Source organism: Danio rerio, chromosome 5 (assembly GCF_052040795.2).
Source record: "Danio rerio strain M-AB ecotype USA chromosome 5, GRCz13ab, whole genome shotgun sequence".
Classification (NCBI taxonomy): domain Eukaryota; kingdom Metazoa; phylum Chordata; class Actinopteri; order Cypriniformes; family Danionidae; genus Danio; species Danio rerio.
Genome location: NC_141025.1, coordinates 17,231,200 through 17,251,128, shown reverse-complemented (window position 1 = coordinate 17,251,128; position 19,929 = coordinate 17,231,200). Strand labels below are relative to the sequence as shown.

Sequence of the window (19,929 nt, the reverse complement as noted above, 5' to 3'; positions counted from 1 at the left end):
TGAGAGAATTTTTTCAGGATAATCATGATTTTATCAGTATTCTGTGTGATGTTGGTTTGAATATTCTGCACGTAGTGTTTTAAAAGGTAACAAAATGTTGTAAAAAAAGGAAAAGTGGATACCTAGGGGAAATTGTGCGAAGATACAAATGTTATTATATTTTTTAATGACCAAGATAAACAAACAAAAAAAATTAATCACTAATACACTTTAAATTAACTTTTATTTGTATAGCGCTTTTCACAATTATTATTGTTTCAAAGCAGCTTTACGATCAAATTTAGAAAAAGTAAGGTTATTAGTTACCATAAAATCGACTGATTTTATTCGGCCACCATTTTAAAGGCGAAGTGAGACTGCGAGGGGAAGAAGCCCAGAAGTATCGCCTGGAGTCATACAGGAACTGCGTCTGCGATAGCGTATTGTCGTGTACTTGGCTGTATATCAGTGAGAAGAAAGTGACACAAATTGATAATTTCACCGCTATCCGAGTGACACGAAGGTCTGTTCTGAAAGGATAGTGAAAGTAAAAAGGCATATTAGACCTCATTTTCAGCTAAGTTAAAGGAAATGGCACTAGCTAGCTAACGTTTTCTTTCCCAAACACACATTTTAGATGCCATTTATCAAACTCAAGTTAATGAACTGTTTCTTTCACTATATTAAACTTGTCATGATACTGAAGTTTTAAAAACGGCCATTTCCCGTTAACATTTGAGCACTGCTGAGTGCATTCTTAAACACTGCTGATTTGCCATTGTGTTCACCAGTGCTCAACAGAAATGACTGTGTTTGGCCGTGGAGGACATCAGTTCACCACACATTGATTGGCTGACGGCACAGCAGTGTAATGACATCATCTGATTATTATTCAATTATCCATGTGAGCAAAATTATATGAAAATTAGCAGTAAACGATTTGTTAAACATGATGCGCAATAACTTTGCACATCTGTTGTGAGCTGCAGGCTTTACACTTATATTTGTCAAGAGTATTCATCATGTATTTTAATGTATATCAATGTATTTAGTTCTACATTTAGAGAAGCTTTTCTTTATTATAGTAGCCTAGGCCTACTCAATTTTTTTTTTTTATCGGTGTAAAGAATACCAATAAAAATTAATTTTGCATCAAAAAAGCATTTGTTAAAGTGTCTGCAACTTTTGCAGAGCATCAAATCATCGGCATATAAGCGGTCCCAACACGTGCATACAAATTATTATTCTTTAAAAAAAATGTTGAATATTGTGCATGTACGCGCTTGTATCTAAAAAGATCATAACAATAAATGTTTTATTAATATATTTATTAATATATATATTTTTTTAACTTTATAAGTTTTATAAAATTTACTATTTTCCCAAGTGTAAACAATTACTGTAAGAAAATAGCAGCATTTTGTACATTCTTTCAGTATTATCTTTGCTTGAACAGAGCTGATCTAATCCTGTTTATAAAAAGTAAGCCTGCTCCCTAGCAGGTTTGAGCTACCAGAACTGTTGCTATGACAACAACTCTCAACTCTTTAATGAGTTTTAAAGAACAAAACGATCCTGGATCTTGTCAAACCGTCAATAACCAAATCCAGCTAATTGAGTAATCCACAATCGAAGAACGGACCCCAGGTTACATAAGCTGAAGCAGGGAAGCGTCCCCTCGGTGTTTACGTTTTGCCATATACTGAAGCCTCGGAGGACACTTAAGCTTATTACTCTTACAGAGATTGTGACTTTGTTTGATGCCTAATATGCTTTTAATTGTTTAAATGAAACTTAACTGAATGACATTAGAGTGATGTTTACACATCTGCACTTTGAAATCGTGGCAACAGCTGGAGGTTTCTAGTACACAGCATGTTGTTGCAATGTTTACAGTGCTGGCCCTCTACTGGTCCTCCGGGTTCTTCCCACCGCAGCCTCGCTTTCGTTTTTATAAAATGGTAGCCAAATGAAATAAGCATATAGTTCTTAATAAGTTTAACTAATTAACTCGTAACTAAAAGCTTTAACGATTAAAGTTATTCTACATAATATACAAGTAAATCAAACAGTGGTCAGTTTTTTCTGGTGCAGAATCTAGAGTGTGAGTTAAAACTAAAATGGAAAACTCTGTTCACATTTATTTACTGTATATATGAAGGAACTTGATGTTAACCCAGTTACAGATTTTAACTGTTGCTATTAAAGCGTAAAAATTAACTTGGTAGTTTGTCACTTCCACACAAATGGATTAATTGATTTTATTCATGTCACCTCATACTACAGTTTGTCATCACATCATCAAATGCTCTCTAGTATCTGACATGCCCCGCCCCATTTAAGACGCTTCCCATTTGCTTTTCATTTGATGCACTTGAGCTCAGCTACTCTCACTGGCAGAGCTGTGATAAAACAAAACACTCATATTTAAGTTAAGATTACGTAGAAACACTGAATAAAAATACATATTTCAAAGCACTTTTGGGGACCTTTAAACTGTTTTTATCATGACTCTAATGATACTACCAATACTGTAGCAATTAAATAAAATGACCTGTTTACATTTTTATGATTCCCATGAGATCCTCTTTCAAACATTTTCCAAAACCACATTTCACTTGTGTTCCACATATTTGAAATGCAAAAACATGTCTTTAGTCTTGCAATGCAAGGTTAACTCTTCCACCCCTGCTTTACTCTGCTGCTGAGTTTAAATTATTCTATCTAGAACCAGGAGTCAGTTTTTTTTTTTTTTAGAACATTCACCTTTTAATGTTTCCATGGCGATGCATCATGTTTTTCACATGACACACCGCAGCCACAACAGTGATGTATGACAGATGTAGTTACTCCCCAAAAGACATGCAATTAAGTTAACTTAGAAAAGAGTCGATTCAACTTTATAGTTATTTTCACTGTGTATTTGATATGAATAAAACGCATCGGTAAATTATATTTGAACGGATTGTTAGACTGCTTGTGTGTTTTACAAACTCTAAATGTATTTTTTTACTAGTGCTTGTGTGTATTTACATGTCTAAAACATAAATTAAGTATTAGACAGTTAAATCGCTGCATAATTGTGATTAATATGACACATGTTTTTCAACGGAGTTAAGTTGGTTTTTGTTTTCGAAAAAAAAAAGCTGTTTTCCGACGGTCCCTTACTGAGAGCTCTGCTCAGCACCAGCGTGAGCTTTCCTGGCTAAACGCATGTTGCGACTGCATAAACGGAGCAGTGCTCGTAATATCGAGCGGGGAAAAAAAAAACAACAGCTGTGAAACATAACCTGCTTTGTCTTTTTGTAGGAAACAAAGTTTAGATCTTTTTAGGCTAAGAGGTTTTTTAGTTAATGCTGTCTATCACTGAATTAAACAGGAATACTGAAAACAAAACCAACTTAACCCTGCTGTCTTTCTCTGGCTCAGCCCCAGACAAGACACCAGCACCAGGGACTTTACCGTTCTCACTTCAAAACGGAACAAAAGTAGGATTCTGTAGTGATTTACTTAGCTGTTGCTCCCTTCCTTATCTTTCCTGTCTTTAAGGCTCTGAACTCTGTATCAATGTGCGAGAGACTGAGAGAGGCCGTGTTCACTCTGCTCCGCGCTGAGCTAAAGTGTTTTTTTTTTATTTATTTATTTTTTTATCAAATGTTTGTGTCGCGCGACTCAACAAATCGATTATGAAATCCGTTGCCAACGCTTTTTATTAATCGATTTTTTTTTTATTGATTTAATCGATTCGTTGTTGCAGCCCTAGTGTGAAAGGTGAAGCACGTTATAGCGAGGGATCACTACTACATTTTGATTGTATTTACACTTTAATGATTGACTTAATATGCTCTCTATTTAAATGATTGAATAATAAATATATATTAGAACCATGTTAGTAATATTCTTATATAAACGTTTGCATGCAATCCAGTTATTAACGTTTACCTTTTATCCTGTATTAATATCCATGCTGGCTGGCTTCTCTATGTAGTTTAAAGGATAAATTGACCTCGAATTTTTTATTTATTTATTTTTTTTTCCCCTTGAGAAGAATGTACACATTGTTGCTAATATTCAAATTAAACCTTATTAGATTATTAAATTTAAATTAAATTGTTCAGCATACATGTATATATGTATATATATATATATATATATATATATATAGTTAACCTTGTACACATGTAATCTACTCTTAACTTGATTGACCTCAGCCCTGAGGTTTTTGCAATATGTGTATGCCATGACACTTATTAACTGTTCTTGTAGTGTTTTCTTGAAACTGTCATGTGCTGCACGTTGTCCAGGTTATGATACACGTTAACCTTTATCAATGCAGATAAAGTTCATCCTGGAATATTTCAGGCAGACTAATCTAATTCATATCGGTTGTACAATGTAGACAATCTTTGACTTGACCGACAAATTAGACTTCTAGAAGAAACGCAATGAGTAAGGAGAATGTCTTTGATCTGAGAGGGTCAGAAAAGTTCGTTCATCTTTTTTTTTTTTTCAGGTTGAGCCTTGATCTCCAGTTAAGGTGTGATAAGAATAAACAACTCTAAAGACTAAGAGATGCAGATATGCACTGAAATGGGAAACTCGTTATCAAAACAAGTTTCATGCATTTAACCCTTGTGTTTTGATCAAATTGACTCGCCTTTCGTTATGTTGGTGGCTGTTTTTGCCCCATTGACCTCCATTATAATGGCATTTTTTGATTGCAAAGCCATGACACCATATAATCGTACATTCTTGATTTTTGGTTGTTTCCCCTCTTAGAAAGAGGTCAAATTTGTAAACTTTTATGGTTGATCGTCAATTGGCCCTTTAGATAGGCCTGTGCAAGAACTTTCTGTCTTTTATATAGAGTTCTATGGAGGAAAACAGCAGATTATAGTGTGGGTGCATAAATACACTACATGTTACTATGTTCTGAGAGCTGAGCTGCTTATTTTGGTTTTCTCAGACATATCAAGGTTAGTGCGCAAAGGTCTCTCTCACACACACACACACACACACCATATATGCCTTATAACTCCATATTAAAGCCATAAACTAAGCTTTTTTTTTTTGCATTGCAGATGATAATCAACAGTATGAATTACAAATTTAACCTCTTCCCAACAGGGAAAACCAGCAGCAATGGAAAAAAAAACATGGTTGTATGGTGTCATGCAATGTCAAAAAAATGCCATTATAATGGAAGTCAATGGGGCAAAAACATCCACAAACATAACAAAAGGTAGTTTGCCCAGAGTCTATTGAGTTATTTATTTTTTATATATTTATTTTTTTGGATTTTTAACACATTTTCCTTAAATGCATGGCAAAATAAGATTTTGTTTTTTACCAAAAATCAGTCCATTTGCTGAGACAGAGAATGTTGTGGTCAAATTAAGACTCAAAATCACCCCAGAGTGGATGAAAACATCTCCAAAAGCACACAAGGGTTAAATAGTTAGAAAAGTAGCTCAAGTTCCCAACTCAATAGCTATACACTAATATTCAAAATGTTGAGGTCAGTAAGATCATCAATCTTATGCGGTCTTTTGTGCTCTTGAAAGTTGCATTCATGGAAAAGAAAATCTTTTATAATGCATTTTGTCTTTTTAAGATCCTAAATTTAGGGAAAAAACTTGGGTCCAATCCCAATTAAATTTATTTTTTATTTTTACCCGTACCACTTGGCCCCTGAAACAGATTGTGAAGGGGAAGGACATCAAATTTTACCCCTAAGAAATGAGACACCTCTACAACTCCTGCACATGTCATCATGTCATTGCAAGCTTGTACTTCGTATGAGATCGACGATGGCGACTGCTGTAGTTATTCCAGTTGCATTTATCTGGTATTTATCTTCACAACAGACATCACTGCGGCCATATTTAGCTATACGAAAACTACATTAACATTATACCAGACACTAAAAAGTTCATTCCCAACCACTAGACTTTTCTAAAATGGTATTCGAGTGTCATCGAGCGATAGATGTGAAATTATGTTTTGGGACTACTATACAGGAGTTATTATTATGGACTCTAGATAGCAAATTAATTTTATTATTTATTTATTTTTCTTAAACCATGATGCTAAAACACGAACGTCATTATGAATGTATTAAAATATATGCTTGTTTGTAAAACTTCGTAATAATGACAAAACACTAATTTGTATATCTCCTTCTGTGTGCAGCCATGCTGTCGTTTTAGATGGTGTACTCTGTAAAATTTTTGTACCCCATGGTTTTGAGTGTGGCCCTGTAAAATCTTTGTTTCAAGGGCTAACTAGCCCTTCCTCTTAGCTCTTAGCCTTTGCAATAAAGAGAATTGGGTGAATGAAAGAAACACATGATGCGACATGAAAACAAACAAACTAACCAAATAAGTGCTGGCATGTAATAACGTGTATGTGCATAACGAGGGGGTAAGGGGATGGCCTAAGGGTTAGAACTGGAATTGTGCCTTAATTACCTTCGACTTTCGAATAGAAGTGTTCTTTCAGGTCATGATAAACTTTATTGGATAATGCAGAGTGTTGGTTGTGATTAGTTAATGCAATGATGATAATTGTACAGCGCTATGCAAATAAACTAGAATTGAAAAGCTTGAATTTAATGGTTAACCCTCTAGGAAGGTGTTCATAAATTTACGAAAAATCACCAGTTGACTGTAAATCATTACAAAAAAGGGCTCAAAAAAGTGACGTTAAAGTCGAGCTGTGAAGTCAACTTTGGTTTTACATCTAGATATTTCTACTGCAATGACATTTTTTAAGATTGGCTCAAGTGTCCAAATACTTTTGTGACCACTAAATGAAATATAGGCAAGTCTATGTTAGCACAATGAATAATTGGGATAAATATGTTCATATATCTTCAAAATTCGACATCTTGGCTTGTGAAATTGCTTGTGTTATCAGATGCCAGCAACATCTGCATTGAATTATAGTACTCTGGTCAGGCAGGAGAACTGAGGCTGTATGCCGTGTCTTTCAAAGCTGACCTGAAATATCCCTTGTGTAGGCGACAGATATAAAAGGCAAGACGGCAAGAGTTCGGCAAATTCCATGGGTGTGTGTGAATTTCAGGAGCGAGAATGGTGGAAATGCAGAACAGGAAACAATTTCACATGCACTCTGTAATCTGCCATTTGCTATTTTTACAAACTTAAAATCTGTGCAGTTCGTATTCACTGTAACAAACCCCGTCTACAGATGATTATAGAATATCAGAAATACGCCTGTGAATCTTTGTGACTGAACGTGTTTAATATCCATGCAGCGTGTTTTCTGGCTCGGTGATGTTTCCTGTCATTTGGCCTCATGCTGTGTTTTATCTGCTAAACAAGGCACTTCTGGGTTTCTGGCAGTTCTTGTGCCTCCTGGCAGCAGGAGAGGAAATGGAAGCTGAATGTCGCAGCGCTGCTTCCCACCGGTAATTCAACAGATAAGGAGAGAGAAAAGGAGAATGTGTGCTCTTAGAGAGAAAGTCTTATAGCATCAGTGCAGTCTATTTAATTCAGCTCCTTTCAAATAGTGTACTGGAACCCAAGGGCACCGCTAGCAATTTTGAGCCCTATGAAATAAATATGGCCCCTAACCCTTTAACTGCCCCACCAAGAAAAAAAAGCCTCCTAATGTCACTAGTTTACACACATTTTATTTCAACACATCCCATAATTTCTAAAATATCAGCCTCTACCAAATGGTTGATATGTCAGTTTATCGTAAAAGTACCAGTATTAATACATATACTATGAAAAATCAGAAAATATGTAGTGTGAGACAAATGTATTTAAAGGAAATAATCAAAATTAAACATTTTTAAATACTAAATCATCTTTTTTTTCCCTTTTTTTTAAGTATGCCTCAAAACATTTCAGATTCTCATTTGTTTTTTTGTTTGTTTTTTTTTTACAACAAAACTGAAATCAAGTATTTTTTTGTTTGCTTGTTTGTTTTTTGACTTTTGTTTTTATTCAAAAGTCATTCTTCAAATTACTTTCACAGTCATTATTATAAACAGTCAAAATATTGTCAACCATTTAGTAGAGCAGGCAGTTAATTAAAGCAACAAACATACAAACCAGCTTATCCAAAAGCATCATCTGCAGTTTAATAATACACTGTAAAAAATGGCCTACCTTATTTTTTTAGTAGCAAATTTCCAAGTCATCTCAACTTAAATCAGCCAAACCGACTAAAAATATTACATTAAAGTATGTATATATAGTTTAATATATACAGTGTATATATGTATATATGTATATATATATGTATATATATATGTATATATATATATATATATATATATATATATATATATATATATATATATATATATATATATATATATATATATATATATATATATATATATATATATATATATACTATAATCTAACGAAGTCATGACAAAGACAGGAATGACAAATGTTACTTTAAACTAATTTAAAGAGTTAATAAGATTTCAACTGGCGAGGCAGTGGCGCAGTAGGTAGTGCTGTCGCCTCACAGCAAGAAGGTCGCTGGTTTGAACCTTGGCTCAGTTGACATTTCTGTGTGGTTTCTGTGTGGAGTTTGCATGTTCTTCCTGCCTTCGCGTGGGTTTCCTTCGGGTTCTCCAGTTTCCCCCACAGTCCAAAGACATGCAGTACAGGTGAATTGGGTAGGCTAAATTGTCCGTAGTGTATAAGTGTGTGTGGATGTTTCCCAGAGATGGGTTGCGGCTGGAAGGGCATCCACTGCGTAAAAACTTGCTGGATAAGTTGGCAATTTATTCTGCTGTGGCGACCCCGGATTAATAAAGGGACTAAGCCGACAAGAAAATGAATGAATGAATGAATGAATGAAGATTTCAACTCTTTAAATTGAAGTAACACAACATTTGTTGTGACTTTTTGTCAGATAATTTTTTAACACCTATATTGAATACTTAATTGGTTATATTATTAGAAATGGGTCACTAGGATGAAAGACATGAATAAAAATTATTTAAAAAATGTGACAGACAGACAGACAGACAGATAAATGGAAAGATGTATGTGTGGATAGACACTGTGGTGGATATATAGATGAATGAATGGATAGATATTTATTCATTCATTCATTGTCTTAGTCCCTTAGTTATCAGGGGTCACCATAGCATGATAAACCGGCAACTATTCCTGCATATGTTTTAGCCAGTGGATGCCCTTCCAGCCAAAACTCAGTAGTGGGAAACACCCAAACAATCTCAGATTCACAGACATACATACACATAAATTTTTGCCTACCCAATTCACCTATAGCGCATGACTTTGGACTGTTGGAGCACCCGGAGGAAACCCATGCCAATACGGGGAGAACAAACTCCACACAGAAATGCCAACTGGTCCAGCTGGGACTCAAACCAGCGACCTTCTTGCTGTGAGGTGACATTGCTAACCACTGAGCCACCATGCTGCCGATATAGATGGATATTTATAGACTGTCAAAAAAAATATTGACTCAACTTACAATTGTAAGATAACTTTTAACCCAAGTTTGGCTCAATTTAAGACAACTCAAAAAAGCTGCGCAGCTAGTTGCCTTACAATTTTAAGTTGAGTCAACTTTTAATTTTTTACAACATCAATAGAGAAAGACAGACCTATTTTTAACAGGCATAATGATGAAATTAATAATTTACTTATTAATTATAAATTCATTATTTTTATACTATACAGTCAGAACAAAAGTACACACTGTCATTGTGGTTCTCTTTTAAAGATGTTTTTGACTTCAAAAGTCTATTTTGATATTTAACGTCTGTCTGTACGTCCATTAGGCCACTTCTGCCCCCGTAGAATACCCCTCAACACTAGCATGTTCAGCACTGAACCAATAGGACGTTTCTAGGAACATGAGTTTCAGCTAACTATGACTGTCAATTAACAGGTTTAATTCTTGCTAGCTATCTATGTGCACATACAATACAATGTTCAAGCTTGCTTTGGTCATTATACCTGTTAAATTAATTATTATTATTACTGTTGTAATACCTTATACTGTGATGAATGCTGCAACAATTAATCAAACAAGAATAGTTAATACCGGCAAAATCCTAGTTGTGTGATTTATTAATCATGCCGAATCAATGAAATCAGTTACTGATCACACCGTTCTTCCCTGACAAGACCATTAGAGCTTTGATTAGTATCTTATTCGCCCAACTCGATGACCTCTTGATATACTGTGCATCGCTTGTTTTGTCTTGGCTAGTAGTTCTAAATGGCCAAAAACTTAAGTAGGCAAACTTTACCTTCAAGTTTATTTCAAACCATGGACAAAATTAATGATTGATCTTGGTGTATTTTTATACCACACTGTCAGAACAAAAAGTAAACACTTGTCACTGTGGTCATACCCCCTTTTCAAAGGTGCACGTTTGTACCTAAAAGTCTATTGAGACCTTAAATGTATATTTTAATACTTGAACAGTACACTAGTTTACTTTTAGAATTTTCTAGGTTATGATATGTATATTTAAGGTATCAATAAGGACCCTTCAGGTATATATGTGTATCTTTTGTAAGGGGTATCACCACAGTGACTGCTTGTGTACCTATTTATTTATTTATGTTTTGGGTGCGAGGGTATACAATAGAGAATTCTCCCAAAGGAGCTTCTCATAATACAAAAAGTCTCATACACTGTTTCAATTAAACATCAGTGTTTTTTTTGTACATGCAAACATTCAATATAGCACTTTTAATCACTGAAGTTATGAACTTTTATATGACAGCAATATATTTCCCAAATGCATCTGTGTGTGTGTGTGTTTTCTCAATGATTTATTTGTTCTAGGTCGAGTGAACTGCTGACAGCTGTTCTCCACTGTAAACACATGCGACTGTGGTTTTAAAGAACACCAGCTGATATTTGATCTGCATACACACACACACAGTTCACACACACATAATGACACTCACAGAAACGCCACACGTGTCCATTCAGGGCTGTGTTTGTGACTGATATCTTGTATTTCCAGGGATTCCAGTCTGACTGGGTTAATACTAACTGAGCAGCTCTGCCGGACGCAAGAGTATATCATAATACACTTGCACACAGTGGCTGTGGGATGTGACTGCTGAGGTGTAAGATGTAATTAAAGGGTTTTTTTTATATATATATATGTGTGTGTGTGTGTGTCCTGCAGTGTGGGGTTACTCAATTTTGAGCGTGACTCTGGTTAGTGCGTTCGCTTTGACTGGTGTGTTTGTGGTGCCCCTGATGAGGACGCGGTTCATGCGCAGAGTTCTGGTCTATTTCATCGCTCTGTCCATTGGAACATTGTTGTCCACCGCCATCCTGCAGCTCCTGCCTGAGGTTCAGTATCCATCTAAACATCTCCACCCAAACACACCCAATCAGCCGCAGATCAAGCTTACTCTCAGAGGGGTGTCTGGAATTGCCGCCTTTTTCCCTCCTTCTTTCCTCCTTCACAAATTGTTTTCTCCTGTTAAGACACAGAAAAAACACCCCTAACCACAGTAAAGAGATCTCTTGGTTTGGTGAATTTTTTTTAATTCTCTTACTTAAACTTTTCCTTTCCTATTGCCTTTATTTCATTCATAAGTGATTTGTTAGAACATTTTATGATCATAAATCATTATATAATATTAACTCTTTTTAGTGTGTTTGTGCTCAAAGTCTGTATTACTCATAATTGTGAATTTAACAGCCCTCATTTTCTATTTTTAATTATGACTGAATGTTTGCTCATTAATCGGTCCAGATGAAATGATGCATGTTTTTGTATTAATTGTGTATTTATTAATTAATTAATTTATTTTTATTTATTTTTAATTAAAGTATTAATTTATAGAGATGCTCCTTTTGTAAATGGTGACTTAAAAGCACATTAATAGGTTCTGATGGAATCCCCTTAAAATCTTTGCTTTAACAGATAATTAATTCAACAATCTTATTAATAATTTCTAAAGTGCATAATCTTGTGTAAAAATGTACATTTTAAACTGTTCACAGTTTGCAGGTCAGAACTATGAATTGATGAAATCAGATCTTTAGTTTTACACAGTTTTTATGTTCTGTTTTCTATACAACACTTTAATTAAGAAATAAATACTCAATTTATAATGGATATTTCTGTAGATTTCTCAAGGAGCAGTTTTATTTCTGTGGCCTTGCCAAATATTAAAAGGCTTCTTAAAAAAAAAAAAAAAGTAAAAATGATAGAACAATTCAATTTTCGTTTATTTTTAGTTTACAATGTTATTATGTATAAATAAAAACACTTTACACTGTTTATTTTCATTTCATTTTACAATTAATACATATTTCTTTTTCTATACAGCTTTTAGTTTAGTGGCCTAATGTAGAGTTTACTGAACGTATCTTGCAAGCTGTAGGAGAGTTTACATTTGTTTATTTTATTTTATTTTTTACTTTTTTTTGCTACTATTGTAATAGCTTTCATTTTAATTTGCCACTTCCCACTTTTCAGTGGGTTCCTCTCTCCTGAATATGGTCTTTAAAGTTCACACCATGCTACAGGAACCGTGCCCAGGCCGGTTTCCCAGATTGTTTGAGAAGTGTGAGTGCTCTGAATCGGGCTCAGGCACGGTTCACTTGGCGGGCCCTGGCCCGGTTGGAAGAGGTGCGGTTCACTTGGGCTTTGGCACGGTACGCTTACATGTGAGTGCAAAATGCTCCTGAGCCCAAAACTGAAAGCGAGACGTGACTTTAAGGGACTTTGATATGGATTTATTAATCATTATCAGTACTTTTCAATGAACGCAAACTGTCGTCGATTATTAAAGACGCAAACCCCTCACTGCACAACAGCTGCGCACCTTCACATACCCGTCAACCCTCCCATTTTTCCTGAGATTTTCCCGTATTCTATAGTTCTATCCTGCTATCATCCCGTAAAGGTATTTTCCTGTATTTCTCCCGTATTTTCACTCTTTCTCTGAAGGGTGGCAACTAGAAATTAAAGAGCCGAGCCTCCCTATAAACAACCCATACCGTCGAACCACCAGGGGCCGCCCCCTGCTCTTAAATATGAGTCTGTTTTGTGCTTTCGCTTTGATTAGAAAGAAAACACTTTGAAATAAATATAAAAACGGCGCCATCCCCTTTCCTTTTCATTGCAGGTGCCGTAACCCCTCCCATGCAATCCTCATAAAAAATACACACAACTGTATATTTAACTGTATATTTGCAATGAAACAGCGCCAAATGAACATATTTAGTAATTTGGGGATTTTTTAAAGGCTCGGGGGGAGGGGATGGGGGCCCTTATTACGGTGGGCATATCCCTTATTTTCACATCCCAATGTTGACAGATATGCTTTCAGCAAACCTCATAATTCCTGCAGCACGAGGACTTTATGATTGTTTGTGAGTGTTAAAAGTGGCTGATCTGTTCGGCGAAATATTTGATGTTTGGCTCTGAATTGGCTCAGGTGAGGTTTAGTAAGCCGGGCCTGGCCCGGTTGCAACAGGTGTTAAGACAGTTAATTTGGGGTCAGCCTGAAACTGAAGACAAGACGTCACTTTTAAGGGAATGTTTCATATGTGTCAATTTATCATTCTTACTGTTAAATGAACGCAAACGGTCATGGTTTTTTAAAGACACAAACCCCTCATTGCTCAGAATTCCTGCAGCACGAGGACTTTTATGATCATTAATGAGCGTCAAAAGTGACTGTTCTGTTTGGCGAAATATTCGACTGCGTGTCACTGCATCCCAAACGACTAAAATGATATAACTAAAGAAATCTCCACTGTGCTGAGCGAGAGCGCTTCTCTTCCTGGTAAACTGAACAGTATTATCGATGACGCAAGCATGCTCAGGTTTGGATACAATGTGAGTGCAAGCCGTCAAGGAAGAGGGGAGGGGGGACAAGCGTGCTTCGGCATGGTTCAAGGCAACTGAACATATTGTGTGCACCCAAACAGTACATTTATTCACTGGCTCATTGCTTACTGAGATTCCATCCACTTTAAATGAGCCAATGAAGTGTTACATTTCCCAAGTGTCCTTTGTTGAATTGTTGATCAATCTGAGCTTGTTAATGGTCAACATAAATGCAGGTTTTTATGGTTTTTTGTTGCCTCAAGATGCACGTAGTTAGAGAGGATGGAGAGAATCATCATTTATCGTTTCAGGCTTGAAGGATTTTCATTGACCTGAGACCCTAACCCGGTTAGCCAGTTAAGTTTCTGTTTAGTTTGCTCCAATCTTGGGTTTTAAGTAATGTGAAGGCAGCTTGACTTTTAATCACTCTTTGTTGCCATGGTATTATGGAACAGCTGAGCAAAGCTAACATCATGGTCCCTGAAACCTCTCAAAGCATTATTTTGTTCTGTGACATCAACAGGAAGCCGCCTTCATCTATTCCTCTGTGAATGAAACACAATGGATTTAATGATGTGAACTGCACACACTACTGTTCAATGGTTTGGAGTCAGATTTATATATTTTTAAAATACTTTTATGTAACAAGGCTGCATAAAATGAATCAATATTGACGGTAAATATTGTTTAGCTTCAAAGAATTCTGTGAAAAGACGACAAAATATTATGTAATGTATGTATATGTGCGTATACTCAAATGAAAATGCTACTGGTTCAAATTACTTATTTTAGTTTAGTTTTTTTTTTTTTTTTTTGAGGGACAACTTTTTTTTTTTTATAATTGATTTGTGTTAGGCCAACATGAATTAATTGTGTGGAACCCTGCATTTTTTTCAGTGTCATTTATTTATTTATTTATTTATTTGTTTATTTATTTATTTATTTATTTATTTTAATTAGGTCTATTCATTCATTCAATCATAATAATTCATTTACAAACATTCATATTTAGTTATATATATTAATTCTGTCATTTATTCATTCATATTATTATTAATGAATTGAAATTTATTCTTATTTATATTCAGTCATTCTTTGATACTCATTAATTTGTTTGTATTACTATTGATGAATTTCTATCTATTAGCTCATATTAATTTGTTTCTTCTTATTAATATTAATTCATTTATATTCATTCAAATTTCTTTACATTAATTTGATCATTCATTCATATTAATAGTAATTAATTTGTTTATCCATAAATATTTATTTATATTCATTTATTCGTTCGTATTAATGTTGCTTTATTTATATTAATTTAGATTTATTTAACTATATTCATTCCGTCATTCATTCATTTATAACAATGATAATTTGCTTATATTCATTCATATTTATTTATATTCTTTCGTTTAATTATATTAATGTTAGTTCATTTATTTTCATTCATATTTATTTATTTGTATTCATTCATTTATTAATTCATATTAATGTTAATTCCTTTATATTCTACCATATTTATTTATATTTATTCTGTCATTGTCATTTATTCATAATAATATTAATTCATTTATTTTAATTCAGGTATATTTATATTCATTTTTTCATATTAATATTAATTAATTCATTTTATTTATATTAATTTGACCATTCATTCATTCATTCATTTATATTAATATTCATTTATTTATATTCATTCATGTATATTAATTTATATTATTTCGTTCATATTAAAATTAATTCATTTTTATTTTTATTAATTTGGTCATTCATTCATATTCATTCATTTGTTCATATTAATATTCATTCATTTCTATTCATTCATTCATTCATGATAATTTTAATTCATTCATATTAATTCATATTTATTGATTTGTTTAAATTAATTTGATCTTCATATTCATTCATACGTTCATATTAATAATAATTCATTTATATTGAATCATGTATGTTTATATTCATTAATTCATGTTCATTTTTATTCATTCGTATTCATATTTATATTAATTTGGTCATTCATTCATATTAATATTAATTAATTCATTGGTGTATATTTATTTATATTCATCCATTTATTCACATTAATTTAAATTAATTTATATTCATATTTATATTAATTAGGTAATTCATTCATTTATATTCATTCATATATATTTTTTTATATAAATTTTGGCATTCATTCATTCATTCTTGTTTTTTATATTTATTTATCTTAATTCATATTCATTCATTTATATTATTTTATTTTGTATAACTTTTATTATATTTTGTATCAAATAAATACAGCCTTATTGAACATAAGAGTTTTTTATTCAAACATAAAATCTTGCAGACCCCAAACCTTTAAACAGTTGTTGAATGGCATGACTCTGAAATGTTTATGATTGATTGCTGTTAATTGATGACATAAATTAATCTTAAATCTACCTTTAAAGATATTTTTAAAATGTGATTTGCTAATAAGGTTAAAATATGGTAAGTATCCTTGGTTGCATGAATTAATTTCAGTGGCCTGCAAAACATAATGCATTTTTCCCTTCAGGCAATAAATCTCAGGATTGTGATTATGAATATCAACTTTTCACCTAGTCATAATTATTCTGCTGATTAATTCAAATGTTCTTTCTTTCTTTTTCCCCACTGTTTCCACTACTCTTTCTTTCCTCTCTCTCTCTCTTTCTCATGGTTTGTTTCGGCCAGTGTGGGGTTATGGTTTGCTGTGTGTGACAGTGATATCTCTGTGTTCACTGGTCGGGGCGAGTGTGGTTCCCTTCATGAGGAAAACCTTTTACAAGCGGTTGCTGCTGTACTTCATTGCCCTGGCCATTGGTACTCTGTACTCCAACGCCCTCTTTCAACTAATCCCAGAGGTAGAGTGCACACGTGGGGGAAACGGGGTCTGCAGACGTGTGCCACACAACCAGACTGAAGACACTTCTGCTTCAGCACTCTCTAGATCTTTCTAGAGCTAGAGAAGTTCTGGTTGAGTTTACATGTGTAGAGTTTGACCTTTAAAGGAAGCTGAGCCAAAACGAAAATGCTAAAATTAGTCGCCTTCATGCTGTTCCAGACTTATTGCATAAAATACCTTCTAAAGAGTTGCACAGTCAAGAAAACTTATCAGAAATCAGGGTTGAAGATTAACAATTTTTTTTTTGATAAATATTAAAAAGTGCAACTAGAAGTGGAAATTTAGTAATTATAGAAATGTCTAAAGTGACATTTTTGAAAAAAGGTATTTTATCTACTAGCTAATAACCTTACCATCACATATAATATGAAACTTCTAAAAAAAATGATAGGAGCCCGGCTGAAAATGCTCATTCACATCTGAACTCTTCATATGATCGCAGTGAATTTAAATAGTTATTTTTTTAAGCTTGTACAAACATGCATCCCACTATAAACAGAGTAGCCAATCAGAGGCTTTAGATAGTCAGCACTGAAACAGTGTTGATTGTCCATTTTTGACCGTCTCAAGTGACCGTCTTGTTGTTATCTAGGTTTTACCTTCACATTTGTATGTGTTACCCCTTCTCCACATGGAAGGGGTTGCTCTGGTGACCCTGGCCTCTAGCGTCTGTCGTTCAACTTCAGAGATCAGAGGAGTAAGGTTTATCTGCACAGCACTTACTAGCTGGCCTCCGTTACATATGCAAATTATAAAATGACTCCAAATTATAATCCAACTCCGAATTTCTTTTATAATTTCATATTGAATTTTTAGTGAATAATGTTTTATAAATTTAGTAAATCATAGTAGAAATTTTAGTGTGTGCGTGCGTGCAGTATCCCCAAATTTTGAATAAATGTTCACATACTTTCTCAAAAAGAGAGAAAACAGGGCTGTAGGTAGCCTAGTAAAAGGTGTTCCTTTTTCTTCTCAAAAAGTTGACCTTATGCAGTTATTATATTTTTAGCTGAATTAACTAGTTGGATGATCAACATAACCACACTTTTTAATGTACCAAAAATATTTCATAAAATATTTATAATAAATATGAAATATTACTTATTTTTAAAACAAATATCACATCATACATCATTAGAAAAATATTGGATTCTGTGAAAGTTTTAAATTATAAACTACAGTCTGTTGTCTATTTATTTGACAAATAACAAACTGCCCAGCATTTTCCTTGGCCATCACAAGCTTCACAATAAGCTTCACAATTTTTCTAGCCTCTCTTGTAAAAAAAAAAAAAGTACTATTAAAAATTCATGCATAACAACAATAGCCAAAGTATTCAAATTCATTTTAATATGGTTCGCCTTTGGTGCTTCACACACTCTCAGAAATAAAAGTACAAAATCAGTCACTAAGGCGGTACCTTTTAAAAGTATTTTTTTCTAACAGTTCCTTAAAAGTACATTTTAATACCCCCAAAGTACAAATGTGTACTTCATAGTAACTTAAAAGTACAAAAGTGAACCTTAAAAATACTAACGTGTTCCCTAAACATACTATTGTCCACCTCTCTGGTATAAAAGTGTACCTTTTTTTTTTTGAGTGTGCACTTTTTTTAATTGCTCTTTTTTTTTTTTTTTTTTTTTTTTTTTTTGAGATTAAGCTCCACGATTTAGAATAAAAGTTACCTGTAACTTTTACCTGTACTTTAACAGTAGTGAAAGAGGACCTCTCTTACATTAGATTGTAAAATGAAAATATTTGTTGGCATTGGTCAAAACTGATTAGCTGAAGTGACACCAAAGTGACAGTTTATTCTGCTTGGTGCCTTTGTCTGTTTTTTTTCACTATTCATAATGGCATAGCAGTCACAATAGGACAAATGAGCTCATGTATGGGACAAATTCTGGACCTTTGTCAGCAAGGAGTGGGTCTTCGAACCACCTAAACCCCCCTGGCTACAGGCCTGAAAAGTATTCTAATATGTTTATTTACATATTTACATTATACATAATTTTTTTTTTTAGAATTTTCTCAAACTGTTTGAAAGGTGCTGACAGATTCAATTCATATACATAAACTGTTCAACATAAATCTGTTCATGTTGTCCACATAAAAAAAAAAAAATGTTTTGGAGCAGCATGAGGGTGATTGACTAATTGCAGAATTTTCATTTTCAGGTAAATGTTTCCTTTAGGCGCAAACATAAGTCTTCTTGGCCTCAGTGGTTCTCCCCTGCTGGAGGGCTAGAAAGTAGAGTAAAAGAAGTCAATGGAGAACTTCATATTGATCCATTCTTTTTGTAGTTGAGTTTTTAGGGAAATCACTGTAATGTCCATTACACTAATACAGTGTTTGAGGCAAGGTGTCAAAAATTAGAGCATTTCTGTTTGTGAACTATTTATATCAATACCTATAAATCATGGCCAATCCTTCTAATTTGTGGAAAATTGTGAAAGGACAGAAGCGAGAAGCCAGGCAAAAAGGGGGAAGCCCTGAGGCATCACACAAAACCAAAACAGCCTAAAATAAATGCCATGCTCACTCCTTTAGATGTTGTTTAAACAAGTGTGAAAATAATTATAATCTAAATACAGTTGCAAAAGCCTTCTCAATTGGTAAATCAATAATATGTTTAACAGTACCACTTTTGCATATAAAAAAAAAACATTTATTTTCTGGTTTCTAGAAGAGTGATTAGAGGCTTCTGTTTTGATTAATATATTTTTTTCAAATTTTTTTTTTTAACCCATTATATGTACACTTTTATAAATGTTATATATGCACTACTGTTCTAAGAGTTTAGATAATTTCTGTTTTTATTGATTTAAGTAGAAGGAACAAAGCCTGTTATTTTGTCTAAGGCTTTATTTGATCAAAATTAAGTTAAATGTGAAATATTATTGCAGTTTAAATCAACAGATTTTTATTTATATTTTAATTTAATTATATTCAGATTTTTTTTTTTAATTTAATAAAAAAAGCCTGTTTTTTTTCCAAGGCTTTATTTATTTGAACAAAATGCAGTAAATTGTTTTAAACATTACTAAAATTAAATTAACTGATTTTCATTTATATTTTAATTTATATAAAAGTTTTTATTGATTTAATTAGAAAAAAGCCTGTTGTTTTTTTCCAAGGCTTCATTTATTTGATCAAAATCCAGTAAAAAAATGTGAAATATTACTAAAATTTAAAT

The 19,929-nt window shown here is 33.4% G+C and overlaps 1 protein-coding gene across 4 annotated transcripts in view; it reads left to right on the top strand.

Moving 5' to 3' along the window:
• The window catches only part of slc39a14 (solute carrier family 39 member 14), a 67,289-nt gene that overhangs the window by 34,001 nt on the left and 13,359 nt on the right, over positions 1-19,929 (top strand). For 3 of the 4 annotated variants that reach the window (XM_087252994.1, NM_001326699.2, XM_087252996.1), the window contains one exon: positions 16,523-16,692. In XM_087252994.1, the coding sequence (XP_087109120.1) occupies positions 16,523-16,692 (170 nt within the window). Of the gene's footprint in view, positions 1-11,155; positions 11,326-16,522; positions 16,693-19,929 lie in introns of all 4 variants that reach the window. The other variant, XM_087252995.1, reaches the window with a different exon arrangement.